This window comes from Chenopodium album, chromosome 10 (assembly GCF_948465745.1).
Source record: "Chenopodium album chromosome 10, dcCheAlbu1.1, whole genome shotgun sequence".
In the NCBI taxonomy this organism is placed as follows: Eukaryota; Viridiplantae; Streptophyta; class Magnoliopsida; order Caryophyllales; family Amaranthaceae; genus Chenopodium; species Chenopodium album.
In genome coordinates this window covers 1431737-1451448 of record NC_137843.1, presented here as the reverse complement: position 1 = coordinate 1451448, position 19712 = coordinate 1431737, and the positions used below count along the sequence as shown (strand labels likewise).

Here is a 19712-nt window from a genome sequence, read left to right as displayed (position 1 = left end):
TAAATTGTATAGAGTATTAAAAAAGGAAAAAGATATATGCAAAGGGCTGCATATAAGAAGCTAAAAATGAAAAGAATTAACTATAAATAAACATTTATTACATCGATTTACTCGTGAATTGTTGATAAGTTCCCAACTTAATACTAAAAATGAAGTATATTAAATGTTTATATGCAACCCTTATTACCCTTTAAAAAAAACCCTAAAATATAAGTTTTTGTGGAAATCATAAGCTTTTTATGTCAATAAATATTAAGTAGAAAAAAAAAAAAAAAAAAAAGTATGTAACAATTTTAAATTCCGAACTCCGTATCACATAGACTATAGTACTCCGTAATGAAGTTGATTATCAACCTTTATTTAAAGGTTAAAAAATTCTCTTTTCTTTGATTTTTTTGACATGCAATACCCGTTGATTAACAAACTGAATTGCATGAAGTTGGTGGGAGTCGTTGTATTGTGCATATTACTTGCATGTGAAGTCAAATATTTTAATTTCAAGATGTTAACAATAAATCAGAGTGGCGCAGCGGAAGCGTGGTGGGCCCATAACCCACAGGTCCCAGGATCGAAACCTGGCTCTGATAAATTAGAGAAAGCATCCCGCAAATTTTTTTTTCCTTTTTTTTTTTTGGTGCTGTCTTCCAATCAACTTTGCCTTTTTCATTATTCAACAACAAAATAAAAATTAGTATATAAAGTTATTTTGAGTCTTGGATACTCTGGATGCAAGGAACCTTTCAGGTGAATGCTTCCAAATTCCAAAGACACAAACCCCATAATTAAGAACAATAAACAACAAAAGAGCCAAAAAGTATAGCAAATAGATACTCTATATAAATTAGATACTCTTAATTCTCCTTTTGCTCCCATACAAATCAAAGGGCACTAAAGTTTTTGTCCATCAAGCACCATACATTTAATTTAACATTGCTAAAGTACAAAGCTTTAGTAACCTTCAAATTAACCAAAAAAAGGCCCCATCTTAATCCTAATTCCTACCCTAATCAACACAAATTAACCCATACTTTCTACTTAAAACTATAATCATGATAATGATACCATCATTAGAACTGTTCATCTTTGGCATTCATATTTCACTGACATACCAATAAAGCTCCTTGAAATCACACCATAATGAACTTACACTGAAGAAAACCTGCAAAAAGAAGGAAAAAAAAAAAAAAAAAAATTTAAAGTTAACATCATAAAGATTAAAAGAAACTAATGTAATAATTTGATAATAAATAAAAATAGTTGAACATACTAGGATCAGAATTGATGAGCATGGCAGTGCCACCAAAGTCACAAGTACCACCATTAATCTTGTTCTTCTGCCAATAACTATTGAAAGCATAAGAAGCATGAGAAACAAGAGAATCAGGAAAATAACAATTCCCATTTGGTTGAATTTCATCACATTCTGCTCCTCCTTCACCACAAGCATAATCCATTGCTTCCTGCAATGTCTCTGCAGGAACACTTGGCTTTGCTACACACCACAGTTTCTCTCTCGGCTCGAAAGCCGGAGTTGGTGCCGAAGCCTGTGGCGGTGCTGGTGGTGCTGCCGCCTGCGGTGGTGCAGGGTAGCAGGGTGGTATGTAGTGGTGGTGGTGGTGGGGGTGAGGGGGAGGGGTTTGGGTTTGGGTTGGGCTAAGCCCTAAATGTGGGGTGCCAGGGATTGGGCTTGGTGGGGAGATTGTAGGCCCAACACCAACTAGAGGAGGAAGTGAACCTGGGCCTCTAGCAGTAGGTAGTTCTTCTGGAGAGGGAGTTGGAAGAATGTATGTCAATTTTCTCATTGTTGGGTTCAATTTTTGAGTTGGGTTGTTTGAAACCACCATAAAATTGAGGTCTTCTGAGTTTAAAAATCCAAACTTTTTCAAAGATTTCAAGTGGGATAAAGCTAAAGATTCAAACTTTGGGTAAAAAATTGGGGTTTCATCAGAAGATGGGTTAATCATATAAGAAGAATTAGAGGAATGGATGAACTGTAGGAGGGGTTGGAGGAGAGAGAAAGCAGAATCAGAGGTTAATTCCAGACAAAGGGAAGAAAAAGAAGGGGAAACCTTAATTTCTGAGTGTAAACCCCATCTAGTGAGAGAATGGTGAAGATTTTTGAGAGCAGGTAAAAAAAGATGGTGATTTTGTTGCTGGGTTTTGGAAGAACAGAGGAGATTATGTCCCACAACAATGTGGGTAATGTTATAAGCGGGGTAAAATTGCAGGACATGGTTTCTGAGCCAAGTTTCCGCCATTAAAACACTGTTAGAAACCTCAGTGAGGTCTTGGTTGTGGACTGAAACAGCCATGGAAGTTGCAGCAGAAGCAGCAGTACTGAGGTCTGAGCGGACTGTCAGGATTTCAGCAGAATTTATGGTTGCAACTGCAGAAAAAAAAAATAATAAAAAACATAAAGTGCATGAAATTAACATAAAATTGTAAGATTTTGAGAGTAAAGCAAGAAAAATTACCAGTAAAACAGAGGAAGAGGAGAGAGAAAGTGAGGAATAGGCATGCCATTTTGAACACCATTGTTGAGGTGCTATGATGCATTTACTCACTCACCAAGTGTGTGTGAGAATCTTGAGTAGTGTAGTGTTGGTCTTGGTCAAGGCTTTGTGAAAGTGTGAAGTGTGAAGTGTGAAGAAGTGAGCATTGAAATATGTAGGGTGAGTGCATAGAATGGGCCAACCGTTTTTGGTTCTCCTCTGTCATTTTCCTTCTGTCCATTTCTGTAGTCCTTTTACCCAAGTTACTATTTTACCAACGGCTCTAAATGTCCTTTCCTATAGTTGTTTTACTGTGGCTGTAATTTTTTTTTCTTCTTATTTTACATATATTTTTTTAAAAAATCTTTTTTCAGCTCATACAAATATACAATAGATAGCAATTTAGAAAATACCAAACATTAGGTCATATGATACGTGAGAAATGAGAATAGATGTATGACAATATTAAATGAGTATACGGAGCAATTATCAAAATACCAAAAAAATAGGGATGCGCCCTAGCTTTGTAAATGCAAGGGATAATAGTTACTCATCTTTGATACTTGGTAATATTTATTCCGACATTCCTTTCATTAATGGCAAAATAATGTTGTCAACTCATATCAAACAATTCTCATCATCCATATATACTAATATAGTACGGAGTACATATTATTAAAATAGCAGAAACAGATCCAGTTTATTCTATATTCCTATGATCATACAAGTAACAAACATGGGTTATGTTACAAGCGGAAAAATACTACTCCTTACCATTCACTATTTTACATCCTCAATTTTGATACACCAAGCAGTCAAACACCCTCACCAGTCAACAATCATGCCAGGTACTTAATGAACTTGACCAACTTGTTAATCATATGGACCCGGTTATACGGTGAATGGGCTGATACATCAATAAACAGGCCAGGAGCACAGACAATATATTGGACCATAGTTAGTTTTCACAATGGGCTACAGAAACCCAATTTAAATTGTGGAGCCCATTTGTGATTTTTGACTATTTTTTTTAGTTAATAAAGTAGCAACCCAATTTAGCAAGCTATTCAAACGTGGAAATTTGGTAATATGGGTCACGGGCCTTAATTTAAATTTGGTGACAATCTCGTCAAATATAAAAGGATTTGACTAGTACCAAAACAATCAACAGTATCCTCTGGATATTCGCAGTGTAATGGCCTCATGGGTGGGTCTGCTGGCCCTAATTCTCAGCTACTAATGCAGAGTACTATTCTAAGTTCATTTTACTACAGAGTAAACACGGAAATTGAATTTAGTACACCGTTAATTGATTTAGATACACTTCTATGTGAGAGAGCATAGAAAACTATACTTTCACATAAAAGGTTTGTCAAAATCAATTTTGACGTGCCCAAATAATTTCCGGTAAACACTAGAATTCCCTCCGGTGTTTAAAGATTTTTTCCGCCTTCCATTAAGAATTATAACGAGTGCGTAAGTAAACTAATTTTATATACGAGTGGTATGTAGGGTATGAGATAAAACCACAAAATAAAAACGCAAACAATTAGGAATAGAGTGGCACGCAGTGAAAGAAACAATTAGGCACTATTCATATGAATAAGAAAGGACACCTCTAAGGCCTAAACTTGATGGTAATAAGGTGGCACATGAATAATGCAGCATAGGATGCTGCCACACAGAAAAATGTCCAATTGTAAACAGAAAATTAGGCAAATGTATAATACAGTTAATACGACGTAGTAATATAATAATATGAGTTGTTGAATATTTAACTCACTTTCTCTAGTTTAGTGGTCTGAAATTGTTCCCCTGCCTTGTTCTGTACATTTGTCGATTTCCAGAGTTTGCGTGTAATATTCCATATGAACCATATCTTATTAGTCAGTACCCCTTATTATTTTACTCTAAGACCACATTAAGGCTGTTATACAAAATTAGCCAACGTATAACAAGCTAGCAACACTATATTAAGGTGTATTAATTAAGCTTTATTCCCTCTCAATTATGTTGATTAGCTGATCTATGACTCTAAGAAGGCCAGTCTTTGACCGAACTCGGGAAAATAAGTTGGAGTTTATGTAATAATCGTATAATGTAATCATTCAAATAGCCTCTATGATATTCTTGGTAAGGAAATTTAGAAATAAACCATTAAAGTGTATGAAGAGAACTTTTAAGACATCTTAAATTAATGAAATTAGTTATTATTTACGATATATATATCATCAATGTGACTACTAAATCCAAATAACGAGAGCATGTCCTAAATGAAAACGAAGAAAAAAAGTAAGCTGCAACGGACAAATCCATAATAAATTGATAAGATTATGGTCAGCTATTTACGTGAAATCCATAATAAGATTATGGTCAACAACCCAGGGCAGGTACTAAAATAAGAGTTGAACCCTCATGAAAGTCATGTTGGAATTTTGGCTTATAGTGTCGGTGGAAGGTGAATAATGCAAATTAAAGTACGTACTAGATTCATAGGGGTGAATCAGGCATTCTATTCTAATATAGCCTATAGTGGGCTGATGCTACACCTTCTAATGTCCTTATATAGAAATTATTATTATTACTAGGCCGGGCCAACCAACAAGCTCGATGCGCGAGCCATTGTTAACCATACTCGCAACTCTTTTGATTTAGTTGTTGACAATATATAAATAAATGAGAGAAAAATCTGTAAACAAATTTATTTAGGGATATAAATGTCCACGTAATATACTTAAGAAATGAAAATAGAGGATCATGAGTAGAAGAGATAAACTTTTGATTTACGTAGCCAATTCCATTTTAAAGATTGAAGCCTCAATTGTTGCGTAATTATACTTCGTACTCGTATTAAATTTTCCTAGTATTGTAATTGTATGTATGTAGAATGTAGAAGATGAAATAGAAGTGAAGTGTGGCAAATGTTGGTTGCATGGTTACAAAGTAAGGTTTATGATACTTGACGTGTTAATATTTATTAATTGGTGGTGTTTACTACAATTACTATCATGTCTTTTATTTGTCAAGTTTTTAACCAATAATGCGTAAGACACAATCATGGAACATTATCACAAGATTACATTTTTATAAGATTTTGGACTATCATTTTTTCTTTGACAGATGGAGAAGTACGGGGCATGTTTCACAACTTTAATAAGACTCGATCAAAAGGAGTAAGAATAGGTGCTGCATGAAAATTACGTATGGGGGGTACTCTAATTCAAATTGAAAAAGTGAAAATTTTATTACCCTTTTTTTTTTCGGATGTAAACCAGCATCTCAAAGATAAATTTTAATTATGATAAGTACGTGTTAGTAACATATATCAACTAAATACATCAATAGTATAAAATCTAGACTTTAAACAACTTCTAGTCATTAAACAATACTTAATCGATCCCCTTGTCTACAAATGGTGGTACACAAACCATGTTGGTAAGGGCATATTAGCCTAGCCAATCAAATGTCTAACACGAGACACTTCTAACAGGTTTTAGACACAGCTAAAAGTCCCTCTGTTTTAGGGGTTTCATCAATAGTTAGAACAAACATAAGAAAGTAAAAAAGAAGAAAAAGAAAAAATAACATAAAGTAGGAGTACAATGCTTCACTATAAGAAGCTAAGAGGCCAAAGGAGGAGCCAAGGGACATATTGTAATAGTAATAACTAACAAGGACTAAGAAACATATTGAGACACTCATGCATAATACTCTTGCAATTAGTATGATAATTTTGTTACAACTAAACTAAATTTCCTAAAACACTGTTTACATATTATCAACACTCACCAGCTTTTGACCTCTTGTTCATCCAAATTTTATTAATTTATTTTCTGACAACCAAATTGTTCATCTATTAAATTCAGAAGTTTTTTGACAGTTGACTTTCAGTTGTACAAGATTATTGATATCCGTTTATATCTGAAACAATTAAGGATTGATAGCCTGTAAGGTTAATTTCTACATAAAATGCCTCCTAACTGTCAAACTTTATTTATTAATGAAAGTGTACTGCAATTATATTTGTACAGCAATGTAAAATAGTACGAGTAGTTGAGAGCCTGCTAAAAATCAATCATGAAAAGGCAGAAATTGGTTTTGACATGCCACTATTATTAGTGATGGACATACAATCTCTACCACTTCTAATGTTGGTCTTTGGGGCTTCAGAATTACTACTTAACATGCCACTATCACCCATTAATAATGTACTAATCATGAAAACCACCCATTTTAATTAATTATGCTGACAATCCAATTTCGGTTTTTCTATTGAAATTGGCCCCAACTTTTTTTAATTTTAAGAGATTAGACTCAGAAACAACTCTTACTAGGAATGAACATCTAATAGAAACTCCTTAACTAGTCGAGTGAATGTAATGTAAATGACCTCAACAGCTCAACTAGTTATATAAACCGTAACAAAATTATACAATATGTATACATATATGAAATATTTTATATCAAAAGCCTGATTTCTTCCCGTTGAAAAGATCCGACCTATGTTCATGTTTGGGAAGTAATTCGAAATTTCGAACTATGTCTATACCTAAAGGACAAATTAAGCACAGATACAAAAGCTTAAGAAATCCCCCCAAAAAAGTTGGAACTTGTACATTTTTGTCCATATGATCACTATTCTTTCATCCTTGGTTGAGAGTTTATAAATTAATATTCCTTCATCTTGAAATGGCAATTAGTTAAAAAAAAAAAAAAAAAACTCTTATATGCAGACTCCATACTACCTAAATATTGGCCATATTGCACAACTGGAGGAAGTAAAAGATGATTTTATCTAGCTTTAATGCTTCAATACGACACTTATTGATACATTCCGATCCGAGAAAAAGTGTAATACTCCTAACACATAAAGCTACAAGTATACTTGTATTAACTACCTTCATTAGTTCAGCAAAAACAAGTAACAAGAAAGGTGGAACTTGTACAATTATCTCCACAAATGGGATCACTATTCTTTCATCCTTAGTTGAGAGTTAATAGATGTTCTTTTATCTCATAATGACAACTTTTACTTATAAACATTTTAAAGGAGTACTACCTAAATTTCATACGACTTTTATTTATGGACGGAGGAAGTAAATTGAAAGATAATTTTATCTAGCTATAAAGCTTCAGTATGACACATTCCAAGAAAAAGTGTAATATCGGGTAAAGCTACAAGTAGATCATGTTAACCACCTTCATAAATAGATTAGTTAAGCTAAGAAAAAGAACAAGTAGTAGCAAACATTCATAATGAGCAACAACTTTCCAGATAAGCAAAGGGAGAATTAAAACCCTGATCTAAAAACGGTCATTTTGTAGCTAGAAGTTGTATGATGAAACGCAATAAAAAGCTTTAGAATGATTAAAGTTAGTCATACAAACACGCAATATTAAAACAGTAAAGATTGCTTTTATTAAACGATTAAAAAAGAATTAAGGATCCTAAACCTAAAGGGTTGGAAAAGGATAGCATTGTCTTTACACTCTACTTTGGAATTGAACACTGAGCTACACACTCACCCAAATACCAACAACACCAACAAAAGTAAAAGATTAAAGCAAGAATTATGTACTGTACGTCTAAAGAAAGCATATGCTCTTCATCTTGTCATACTGTCTTATGAGTCGGTGACTTGGTGGTTCACTGGACCAGGGAGGTATCAAATCAAAAGGCATAAATAATGTTCAACATTATACATCAACCCTTTATTTTTTTCTACAAAGAATTTGACAATTACGTCTTTACCATTATACAATCAGCGGTTTAGACAGGTCGTGTAGAGAATTGTCAAAGTCATACATACGTTACATTGATTGATCTTGAGAAAGATCGATGTTTCTCTCAAATTTAAAGACTGAAGGTCAGTTAGAAACAACTTCTTATGTATCGAAAGAAATAATCCGTACTCGAGTATATTAAGAAATGGCCTTGATTCTTTTGCTTTTTCAGTCATAAATAAATTCATGGGCCTAATAATTGGAATTCATGTAAGCCCTAATACCTCCCACATTTAATGGTATAAAAACATTTTCACCACCTGCGACAGTGTACTAACAACAGCTAGATCTCAAGCACTTAGCGTGTGAGGAGGAGTAGGGTATCAATTTTGATTAGTACTCGTATTAATATTTGACGTTTTACTATACCACGTGGCCAAATTTCCTTTGTTCTTATTCTTTGATTTAATGTTCCCCTTACTTCTATAACTAGGGTCCAATATGACAGACCTCAATCATGTTAGTGACAGTAGATTGGAAGTTTATACGGTGTATTACTGAAGCACAAAACAAACTATTTATGTATAAACATGGAGAATTGTTTTTATATCTAAATTAGGATTATAAAACATGCTCTTAACTTTTATGCTACAGAAAACGACCCAAAGATAAACCGTACATATACTTTACACTATTCCTATGAGATTTGATCCCTAAACCACAGAATATGAAGTAGAGAGCGATATCACTACTCCACCACTACAACCTCATATTGGGACATTCGAACTGGACGGCCATTTTTGTAGAATCATGTTGGTTTATGACTATTCGACCGATGGTAAAACATGATGATGAGGGGTTATCTCATATCAAAGGAAATGAAAGAATCTGCTAAGGTCTAGGAAAAGTTTAGAAGCTCTAGGCATGAAAACAGGAGATTGCCGCCCCACTGAAAGTATACAAGGAATACTATGAAGAAGTGATCCCGAAGCATTTAATGGCTCTAAAGAAAGAATAACTAAATGAGAAAATAAGGAAAGAGACAAATTAGTTTTTTAAAGGATATTTTTCACAGCAAGGACGAATAAACTTTATTTATTTTTCGAATTTAGCAGTTCTACCAACCAAGCAAAATTGCTTCTTTAAATATTTTAGCACTATCTTCTCACTATCTTCCTTTCAATGCAGAAAAATAAGAAAAAGAAACCCATTTAATAAAAAAAGAAAGAAAGTAGATTCTCTTCCTTTTTCCACTTGGCAGTAGATCTCTCTTTAGAACAGCAAATCAGCAATCCCACTATTCTACGTTAGATCAGTAACAAAAATCATGAAAAAATATACCCCATTGTTGAACTTTTATAATTAAGGATGTGACATAAAGAGTAATTTTAATGAAATCGATCTAATTTAAGTTAAAATAAAAACGTTGAATAATAATAATCCATTTGAAAATCCTGATTAAGGAGTACGGAGTATTAAATAATGTGACAACTTTTTTAGTTTTTTACATATAAAATAATACAAGTATACGAGTACATGATTATTACTCCGTATATTTTTAGACCGAGATTTAGATGCTTATTAATTTAAAAAGAAAGAAAAAAAAAGGAATGCGGCTAAGTTGATGACATCATTTCACTTCAGTACAGAGTTCTGGGCATCCAGATCTTGCAGCCTAAAGAAGGTTCCCTCCACACATACTCTTTTCTCTCTCTTCTTTCTCCACAAACCAAGATTATTGGAAAGCCAAATAGCCAATGAATTTAGACATGAATTGGTGGGATAATATACACAAAATAAAACAATCCTACCAAAATTCACAATGAAAAACCATTCTTTAAACTTGATATTGATCATTTCACTAACCTTATCTGTTGTAGCCAATGGTGAGAAATTAAGGAATGTTGAAGTCATCAGAAGAATCCTGCATCAACCATTGTTCCCAGAAAGCTCATCGCCTCCACCGGGACTCGATGATTCGTCATCATTGGCACCACCTCCGCCTTCAGCTGATAATTCCGGGGACACCCCGGACCAACCCTTCTTCCCGGAGGTGCCAGCAGGGTCAACCCCAACTCAGAACCCACTACCGCCACCTCCTGTGACGTCAAATGGGGCAAGTCCGATACCAACCGCGACACAACCAGCTGCAAAGCCTACTAAGAAAGTGGCAATTGCAGTCTCAGTGGTAATAGTAACATTAGGAATGCTATCAGCATTGGCGTTCTTCTTGTATAAACACAGGGTGAAGAACCCTGTTGAGACTCAGAAGTTGGTTGGTGGTGGTGGTGGTGGTCGTGGTGCGAATAACTCGACGAGGCATACAGAAGAACCAAGAGTGCCCCCTTCAAATTTCCTGTATATAGGGACAGTAGAGCCATCAAATCAGAGATCAGTACCAGTCAATGAGAATAACATAGCCAATGGATCACCTTACCATAAGCTGAATAATAGTAATAGTATTAATAATGATAGTTCAATGAAGAGGTCAGATCGGTATAGGCCTAGTCCTGATTTGCAGCCATTGCCGCCGTTGAATAGAGCTCCTCCAAGGAGTGTGCCACAGAGGGGTTCCCCAACGGCTACTATGTCTTCTTCTGATGAGGACAGAAGTGATACTCTGTTTTATACTCCATACGGCTCGATTCATGGCTCATTTCATGGCTCGGTTGCTAGTGGTGATGATGGGTATTGGACTCAAGCTACACGTTCAAATAGTAGAACCAATGGTGGAAGTTCCTTCCCTCATTCTAAGAGGACTTCACCTAAATCAAGGGGTTTAGCTTCATCATCTCCTGATGTTATCAAGCATGCTATCATTCCATCTATTAAGGCCACTGCCCCACCTCCGCCCCCTCCACCACCACCCCCGCCACGAGCAGAGATGGAGTCAGATTATGAAAAAGAGTATGAGACTCAAGGGAAGGAGGAATCAAGGTCAAATATACCCAAGAGGGCTAAATTTGCAGCTCCTCCACCACCACCGAATTTAGCACTCCTCCGAAAATTCAGCAGTAATAGTCCATTTCATCAGAATGCTAATCCACCACCTCCGCCGCCACCTCCTCCTCCACCGCCACCACCACCTCCTCCACGGGCACCATTACTGACACCGAAGAAAGTATCTAATAAGATGGAAAATGGGTCTACAGGGGCTTCTCAAGTGTCACCGAAGGCACAATTGGAAAGTCCTAACTCAAGAGATGGCCTAAGAAAAGGAACAATAAAAACAGATGAAGTGCTTGATAATGAGTGCAGTTCTACTGGAAGGCCTAACGGAGACGACTTAGATGAGAGAAGACCAAGGCTGAAGCCCTTGCATTGGGATAAAGTAAGGGCAACCTCTGATCGAGCTACTGTTTGGGACCAGCTGAAATCAAGCTCCTTTCAGTAAGGCCACCAGAACAATTTTTGTGTATTGGTGCCAAAATAACTTATGACTGACTCCTAAGTTTACAGATTTCACTATCTTGCCAATTCATTGCAGGTTAAACGAGGATATGATGGAAAGTTTATTTGGCTGCAATACAGCCCCTACGACGGTTAAGAAAGAGACAGGTAGAAGATCAGTTCTCCCTCCTGTTGAGAAAGAGAACCGAGTTTTAGACCCAAAGAAGTCCCAGAACATTGCCATTTTATTAAGAGCATTGAATGTGACTCGGGATGAGGTTGCTGAAGCACTTATGGACGGTATGCATAACTCTCTCCTTAATAATCCCTGGGATAATTCCTTCATGCTTTATTTACAGACCTTAATTTATTTTTTGTTCTTGCCCGTAGTATAAGTGGAATAATCTAGATCATATAGGAATGTGTAAGGAAATTGTCTGAAACACATACATGATTTAAGTTCCTGTTTTTTCTGAGACAGTCGAAAAAACTCCATTCCTTGATTACATTAGCTAAATCACACAGATTAAGATATAGGGGCCAGAATTTGTTGATACTCGCAGAAGTGGAAGAGCTCAATCTTGATATATATATGCTCTTTCAATTGAGATCCTTTCTAACTAAGCCTAATGACAGTACAGAAAGGGATCACTTGTCTTAGAGAATGCTGAACATTCAAAAGTCATTCAAAATACGTAGTATTTCCTAGTTCAACAAGTAAACTTTGCAAATTGTTTACTGTTTAAGCCTATAGTGCTGAAGTTCTCCCAGATGATTTGACACATAAATAGAGAATTACCCGTGGTGTATAGAGAAATCTCTTAGATGCGTGATTTATGTATTAATGATATAGCTTTGGGAGGTTAAAATAAGAAAATTACAGCATAGTCCAATCAATAGGCGCAGGATATACCCAACAAAGCAAATGACTAAACCAATAAATTCTATGGCAATCTACTATTAATTAAGTGGCTAATTTACATGAATAATTTGACTCTTGTACCAACTTCCTTATAACACTAACTCTGTATTTCTTGGAGCAGGCAATTTAGAAGGCTTGGGTGCAGAGCTTTTTGAGACATTGGTCAAGATGGCACCTACGAAGGAAGAAGAAATAAAACTAAAAGACTACAATGGCGACATCTCAAAATTAGGTGCTGCTGAGAGATTTCTCAAGGGTATACTTGAGATACCATTTGCCTTCAAAAGAGTTGAAGCTATGCTTTACAGAGCTAACTTTGACTCAGAAGTGAAGTACCTAACAAAGTCATTTGAAACCCTTGAGGTAAAGTGCCAGAAATCCCGACCCTCTAGTTTGACTCCTTTTTACAAATGCCCTAAGTAAATGACATGTTACAGGTAGCAAGTGATGAATTGAAAAGTAGCAGACTCTTCCTTAAACTCCTTGAAGCTGTTCTGCAAACAGGGAACAGAATGAATGCAGGAACAAATCGTGGAGATGTGAAGGCCTTTAAACTTGATACACTCCTAAAATTAGTAGACATCAAGGGAACGGATGGAAAGACCACATTGCTCCACTTTGTCGTCCAAGAAATCATAAAGTCTGAAGGCATTGGCAATGAAGTCAATCCTCAGATAGCTGATCAATTGAGCTCCACAAAGAAGGAAGAAGCATTCAGAAAGCAAGGATTGCAGATTGTGTCAGGACTAAGTAGAGAGCTAGGAAGTGTTAGAGGTGCAGCTGGGATGGACTCAGATGTCCTAAGTAGCTATGTGTCAAAGCTAGAAATGGGGCTCCAAAAGATGAAGCTAGTTTTGCAACTTGAAACACCAGATATGCAAGGGAAATTCTTCGAGTCAATGAAGAAGTTTCTTAAGGAATCCGAAGAACAAATTGCACGAGTCAAGGCTCACGAAAGGAGAGCATTGGCTCATGTCAGAGAAGTGACTCAATACTTCCACGGCGACACAGCAAAGGAAGAAGCACACCCATTCAGAATCTTTCTAATCGTGAGAGACTTCCTCGCCGTACTAGACAATGTGTGCAAGGAAGTTGGAACAATGGAAAGCAGAAGTGTAATGGGAACGGCTAGATCATTCCGAATATCAGCATATGCAACAGCACCAGTCCCCACAAAGTATAATGTTCGACGAGATGACAGTTCAGGAGACGAAAGCATGTCCTCATGATACAAGAGAACAATGCCTCCACACAACCACAGGTTGTATATGAGTCAGATAATCAAATTGGAATATAAAAACGAGGCAATCATGCCTAAGAAGCCATTCATTTATTTCCATTTGAGAGGCAAGCAACAATACACAACAAAAAAAAGTCGGTCGACAAATCGATTCTTCAGGAGCATTGACAAGATTCTACTGAAAATACATAATTATATAGCATCTTCTGAAAAGACCCAGCAATCAAAGGCTCAATAATTTCAGATTTTTTGAGCTTTAGTGGAGGAATTATACAGTAGTCAGGTTAATTAGTGTTTTTTCTACAACCTACACTTTGAAAATAGGTTTGGTTCCTATTCCATGTAAAATTATTATTAATTTTATTCTACCAAAATATCTTAATAAATGAAGCATGATTTGTTACAATTTGTACAATATTACACTAAAGTTGTTCATAAAGAAGTGCAATTTATGAACAATGATTGATGGGATTTAAAGAAGTGCACACCACATGTTTGTGAAAATGACTGAATGAGCAGTGAATCAAAAGATATGAAAGAAACCATAATAAAGTTGGAAAATTTGCATTCTGGTATTAGACACTGTAAATTTCAACCCAGAAAATTAAAGTTTAACGTTAATTAAGGAAATTTTGGCTAAAATGCATACCTAAATAGCGACGGAAACTGCGGAATTTGGCGGTGACAGTTGGATCCGATTAGCGGGAGCTTTCAAATACAACTTCTTTTTTAATTCTGTTTGGATTTTCGAAAAGAAACTGGAAAATTTAGGCTTTTTATACTCGTATTTTAGTGGTTTGATTTAGAAATGAAAGCAATTGATTTCATTTTGATTGGCTATCTAGCCTTCTAGGTATGAAATATGAATAGATCAAGTCTTTTGTGTCATTAACGAATTTCCATTTATTTTGGGATTACATTTTACATGCATTAGGGAAACAGGGAATAAGGTGTCAAATTAAAGCACTTTTGTGTAAGGCACATGTATGTAAATTTTATTGTAAGACGGTTACTTTAACTATTTTTATGGTAACTTTAATCCTTATAGGATAACTTTTAATTTGTCGTTATTTTGAATTTTATTTTAATGTCTAATTTCTTATAAATTCATGATTACATACTATAAAGGCTAATATAATTAGTCTAATGCATTAAGTTTTTTTGTAAGAAATAATTTATTAATTAGTGTATAATAGTCCAATAGATGTTCCGATGAGTGAGGTGAGTCTATTAAAGAATTATTTTTTTGTTGATTTGTATGGTTTCTTGCTTTCTTTTTCTATCATTTCATTACATTTATATTATAGAGTACAATAAATTGATTTGACGTTAGCTTTTTTTTTTAACAATGCACAACAATTACTAGCTGGTTTATCCAATTATTAGGATTTAGGAATAATGAGCCCAACAACCTTGTGGACTTGCTTGATTCTTAAATCACTCATAAAATTAAGCATGTGCTGCTATAATCAATAAGTTATTAAATAGACCCGGAAAAACACCTAGCATGATGTTTGTGTGTCAAACTGTCAATCACACACTAGTGAAGGAGGCGTAAGCCCTTCATGCACTAATGCATGAAGATTGAAGACATTGTAGTCCCATTTGCACAATGTAATTTACCACATACCCAAATTCACAATGTAATGTGCACCTACGAACACATTGCAGGAGTTTGCGGGTGAGCCGAAGGTGTGCAAGTAGGTGCGCAAGTTATCATGGATCTTAGTGTACCATTTTTGATTGATAAGTGATGGTATACCGTACTTTTTTCACAATGCCCCTATTTGTCATATATTATACGTAGATGCTCTATCATATACATTCACATACAAAACTCCTACGAACCGTGTACAGTTAATCATCCAACAACCCAATGAAACCCTTACTATCCTACAAGGTCCAAGGGGAAAGGAGGAAGAAGTTATGCCCATTAAAAAAAATAGAGCATATATTTGCCCACGCCCTTTGAATAAAGTTGACACTTTTAATGAACAATACTCTAACACCTCACGTAATCAAGAGACAATATTCGTGCCAAGAATAAAGAATAAAGAATTTTATATATTCAATTGTCAAGTAGCTGAAAGTTGTTCATTACATTGTCATGTGGAGCTAGCCAAGGAAAAGAATGGTGCTCCGGAGACACTCTTGGATCTAACTATCTTTCTTGCCAATATTTTCCACCTCATTTCTTCCTTCTTGTTTTGCTTCATACTTTTGTCCTTGAAGTTCCTGAAACCATCAAATTTTTCCTTAATTAGTAAAGCAGTGGGTAATTACAAAATGAACAAATAGTAACAATCGAAAAGTAAAATATCTCTGTCCTATGTATATGCCATAGTTTTTGCTATCTTTATCAGTTAATCCCGGAAATAAAATCACAGTTGGTCATACAAACTTGCTCGTAGGTTCATAAGTATTTTTTAATATGAGCTCAAAATGGATATGAACAGATATTGTATGTTTCTTGATATATGAGTGTGTTATTTCAGATATAACAAACAAAGTGCAATGTAAAGAGAGCATTCGTTGACAAGTAACAATAACCAACAAGTTTTACTTTCAAACTAGCTTATAAGAAAAGAAATATGGAAAGGAACATCTTAAGTACCTGCACAAGGGAACTCTGCATGCTTCAGAGTCAATGCAGAGGCGGGAGTGCAATTCAAAGAGCTGCCACATCCTCTTACACTGAGAGCAACCGCCAGGAACTCTAAGCTTGCAGGCAGCAAAGTGACGGACTAATTGTTCGAGTCCTTTGCAGGCCGTGTACCCACAAGGATGTTCGTCTTCCTTTAGTGCTTTATCATGAGGGCCAATTGTTTTGCATCCATCTCTGCATATATGGACTAGAGCTTCCATGGCCTCGTACAGTTGTACATACATCTCCTTCTCCTTCCTCTTTCTAAAGAGTACCCTTTGTCTCTGCAGGTCAAAATAATGACAATGAATAAATTGAGGACATGAAGCTGGGTGAAAACACTGCAAAACTAAATTACGAATGAAAAAACCCTAAGCTTTGATCTAGGTAAGTAGCTGCTACTGCTGCAAATACACAAGCAACACAGCCTAATGGCCTTAATATGCATGTTTAGAGGCTCAAGGACATTAGAAAAAAGATGTTTCCCCAACATTTCCAATGACAAGATTTACGAAGAGTCAATGCTAAAGTTATGATTTTTGTTAGTTCATTGTTGGCGATTTGGTGGTCGTTACAACCTGGTTATCTAGTTATTCAAGTCAGGCATCAGAAAAAAGGATAACAGCCAAGTTGCCAGGCCAATATTTGGATAATTTTTTTGTGAGGAGATTGGGATGGGACTCCAGAGGGCTAATGGGCAATGCCGAAGGGGTGTTTATTTACTTCCAAGTCATTTCAAGTTTGGGAGATGTTAGTTTATTATAGAAGGAAAATGGATCCATCCCGTTCCTTTCCCTCCCCTTCCGGCCTTCCTTAATTTAACCAAGCAATATACCAATCAATGGAAAATTAATCCCTTACTTTTCCTCTCCTCCCATTTTCTCCAGATCCCTTCATATAAACTAACTACTTATAAGAGATCAAAAGAGCTTGGTCCAGAATTGACAAAATGAAAAATGTACCCATACATAAAAAATTAATGTACACAGATATGGAGCACCATATAAGATTAAAGATGAATATATATTGATCAGCCATAAAGGTGTATTCCGTATACTTACCCTATCAGCTTCGGCCACAGTTGCTAGAATCTCTCTTTCTAGGATTGGGTGAGCCTCTTTCATCGCATTCCAGCCATCGGTGGCTGAGACAGCCTTGAAATTGTTCAAGATCATCCGGTGACAAATGAGGCTGAGCCTTGGGGCATCACATAGAAGAGCAAGCTGGAAAGCATCAACACTGTTCTCTATGTTAAGCAAGCCATTCTCTAGCTGTACCTCACACTCTCTTTTCAAGTGAGGAACCACATACACATGAGACAATACCAGAAGGTGCAGAATATATTCTTCCATATCTTCTGGGTTATAGCTGCAGAATGACAGCAGAAATTCAGCAATCAGCATCCATTAACTAATGTGCTTTCACAAGATTCAATATTACTGTATACAATTAAAAAATGAAACTCTGCAATATATTACCATGAAGAGTAGAGAAATCTAATGAAAACACGAACTGCATCATGTGGAACACCACGAATTGTGATGGATCTTCGTCGATTTTTGCTTTTGGATTCCTTCACCAGGTGTCTGATCACTGGAGATGTCATGCCCTGTCAATAGACAACTATCATCAGCAAAGGCTACAAAAAAGTTGTTGAATCAAGAACATCAACATCTTCTTGAATGACAGCATAAAATCCATCCTAATGAAGTCTTCTTTCCATCAAGATAACTTGGGTATATTGGACCATGCATTGACAATAACATCAATCAAAACACGTGTTCTTTCAACAATTATATACTGAAAAATCAAAGTTTACAAGCCTATATTGAATATAAGCTGAATTAAGAATTGTCTAATTTCATACAAAAAAAATGCAAAAAGTCAAATGGGTTCTGAAAGATCTTACCAAAATATTAGCATGGGCATAAATCTGGCCACCATCATCTGTATGAACGACAACATCAGCTCGATAAGCTTCATCGAAAAGGCGGTCATACAAAGCCGTTGTTGCAGTACTCACAGAGCATTGATCTCTGTTAGATGACATGCCCTTAGACTTAACCAAAACCCTCTTAGATTGTGCACAGGGCAATGGAGGTGCTGGTGGAGGAGTCACATCGACGGAATTGTCTACTACATCTTCCATTTTACACATTTTTGAAATTTCTACTCCTGCTAATAATGAAATATTACTCAATTTTAGTAAATCTTCAATTTCTCAATCATAATTCAAAACTCCTCTATCTTCTACTCCCAACTTATATTGACTATAAAAGGCTCCAATCAAATACATACCTAAAATCAATCTCTAAATTTAGTCTAGCATAATTTATTAATTTTTCACCTTCCCAAAATTCCACCCAACAAATTATAAATCTACAAATTTAATAATAAGCATAATAAAAATTAATAAAATCCCTTTTTTGTTAAATATTGTACAAGCATAATTGAACCAACACTTACTTTCATATAAGATCATACCACCAAAAAAAAAAAAAAAAAACTTTTCAGACATTGATAGTTGATACCCATATGAATGACAAAGAAAAACTAAAACAAAGAATCAACACCCAATAAAACTAAATTATAAACAGAGAAGAAGACTTACAATATGATGACCAAAAAGAATGCCTGAATTAAGAACAGTTGCTATATATTTTTGATGAAGAAAATTGAAGCCAGAAAATATAAGAGTAATGTTACTTTCTCTCTCATTCTTCCCTTAAGTAGTAGTAGTTGAGGGAGATTAAGATTTGAGAGGTGGGGTTGATTGAATCTGTGATGGGGTCATGGATATGAATTGGCTGTGTAATTAACATTAACAAATAATAATATAAATTAAATCCATTATTAGCATTTTGTTGAATTGGAAAATACAAGATAAAAGGTAATAAGACAGGGCACTTATCAGAAAACTATATGATCTTCGTCTACTTCCTGTCACCTTCCTTTTTCTTAGCTGTTTCTGGGTTTTGTTTTGGCTATTCCTACACATTTTATTGCTGCTTCCTTTTTTTTGTCCTTTGTGATTTTGCTGTAAAACCTAATTATCCTAATTTATTTAATCCCCGTGATTTGATTGATTATTGATTAAGCTACTGAGACGATAAGGGTTAATAAGTTCATAATTAAAATTTTAAAAAAATCTCCTTAATTTAGTGAAATCATTACATTTTAATCTCTTACTAAAAATTAATGTACTGCGTCTCAGGATTATAATCCCAATTTTTGGATAACATTATCAAAACGTTATCCAACTATATCTGAGTTTACATGTCAAAATATTATCCGTAATTA

At 35.4% G+C, this 19712-nt stretch overlaps 3 protein-coding genes and 1 non-coding gene across 5 annotated transcripts; 2 read left to right on the top strand and 2 right to left on the bottom strand.

Moving 5' to 3' along the window:
- Positions 1 to 515: 515 nt before the first annotated feature.
- TRNAM-CAU (transfer RNA methionine (anticodon CAU)) lies at positions 516 to 587 on the top strand. Its single transcript has one exon. It is a non-coding gene; the product is annotated as a tRNA-Met (tRNA).
- Positions 588 to 826: 239 nt separating this feature from the next.
- On the bottom strand, positions 827 to 2622 carry LOC145563047 (glucan endo-1,3-beta-glucosidase 1-like). Its single transcript, XM_081623456.1, has 3 exons — positions 2475 to 2622; positions 1268 to 2386; positions 827 to 1159 (listed from the first exon to the last, which is right to left on the bottom strand). The coding sequence occupies exons 1-3, from the start codon at positions 2554 to 2556 to the stop codon at positions 1128 to 1130; spliced, it is 1233 nt and encodes a 410-aa protein (XP_081479582.1). The 5' UTR covers positions 2557 to 2622; the 3' UTR covers positions 827 to 1127.
- Positions 2623 to 9754: 7132 nt separating this feature from the next.
- LOC145561873 (formin-like protein 6) lies at positions 9755 to 14174 on the top strand. The gene is made up of 4 exons (XM_081621996.1): positions 9755 to 11606; positions 11704 to 11906; positions 12650 to 12891; positions 12966 to 14174. Exons 1-4 carry the CDS (start codon positions 10039 to 10041, stop codon positions 13755 to 13757), a joined length of 2805 nt encoding a protein of 934 aa, XP_081478122.1. The 5' UTR covers positions 9755 to 10038; the 3' UTR covers positions 13758 to 14174.
- A 1645-nt stretch (positions 14175 to 15819) lies between these two features.
- Positions 15820 to 19356, bottom strand: LOC145563046 (BTB/POZ and TAZ domain-containing protein 4-like). Of its 2 annotated transcripts, none has more exons than XM_081623455.1 (6): positions 19024 to 19356; positions 18322 to 18590; positions 17891 to 18021; positions 17474 to 17780; positions 16383 to 16696; positions 15820 to 16003 (listed from the first exon to the last, which is right to left on the bottom strand). In XM_081623455.1, the coding sequence occupies exons 2-6, from the start codon at positions 18568 to 18570 to the stop codon at positions 15874 to 15876; spliced, it is 1131 nt and encodes a 376-aa protein (XP_081479581.1). In that variant the 5' UTR covers positions 18571 to 18590; positions 19024 to 19356; the 3' UTR covers positions 15820 to 15873. The 2 variants fall into 2 exon arrangements, with proteins under 2 accessions (XP_081479581.1, XP_081479580.1); XM_081623454.1 differs by having other exon boundaries at positions 18322 to 18587.
- Positions 19357 to 19712: the final 356 nt, after the last annotated feature.

What these genes read in the sequence shown, in the direction of transcription:
- LOC145563047 (XM_081623456.1), bottom strand. Translation starts at nt 2,556, where the DNA reads ATGCATCATAGCACCTCAACAATGGTGTTCAAAATGGCATGCCTATTC. An exon ending in CCTCTTCCTCTGTTTTACTG is followed by an intron (nt 2,387 to 2,474) that starts GTAATTTTTCTT and finishes TTTTTTCTGCAG; the next exon opens with TTGCAACCATAAATTCTGCT. An exon ending in GCTCATCAATTCTGATCCTA is followed by an intron (nt 1,160 to 1,267) that starts GTATGTTCAACT and finishes TTCTTTTTGCAG; the next exon opens with GTTTTCTTCAGTGTAAGTTC.
- LOC145561873 (XM_081621996.1), top strand. Translation starts at nt 10,039, where the DNA reads ATGAAAAACCATTCTTTAAACTTGATATTGATCATTTCACTAACCTTA. An exon ending in CTGAAATCAAGCTCCTTTCA is followed by an intron (nt 11,607 to 11,703) that starts GTAAGGCCACCA and finishes AATTCATTGCAG; the next exon opens with GTTAAACGAGGATATGATGG. An exon ending in AGTCATTTGAAACCCTTGAG is followed by an intron (nt 12,892 to 12,965) that starts GTAAAGTGCCAG and finishes GACATGTTACAG; the next exon opens with GTAGCAAGTGATGAATTGAA.
- LOC145563046 (XM_081623455.1), bottom strand. Translation starts at nt 18,570, where the DNA reads ATGTGTAAAATGGAAGATGTAGTAGACAATTCCGTCGATGTGACTCCT. An exon ending in ATGCCCATGCTAATATTTTG is followed by an intron (nt 18,022 to 18,321) that starts GTAAGATCTTTC and finishes GTCTATTGACAG; the next exon opens with GGCATGACATCTCCAGTGAT. An exon ending in AGATTTCTCTACTCTTCATG is followed by an intron (nt 17,781 to 17,890) that starts GTAATATATTGC and finishes GTCATTCTGCAG; the next exon opens with CTATAACCCAGAAGATATGG.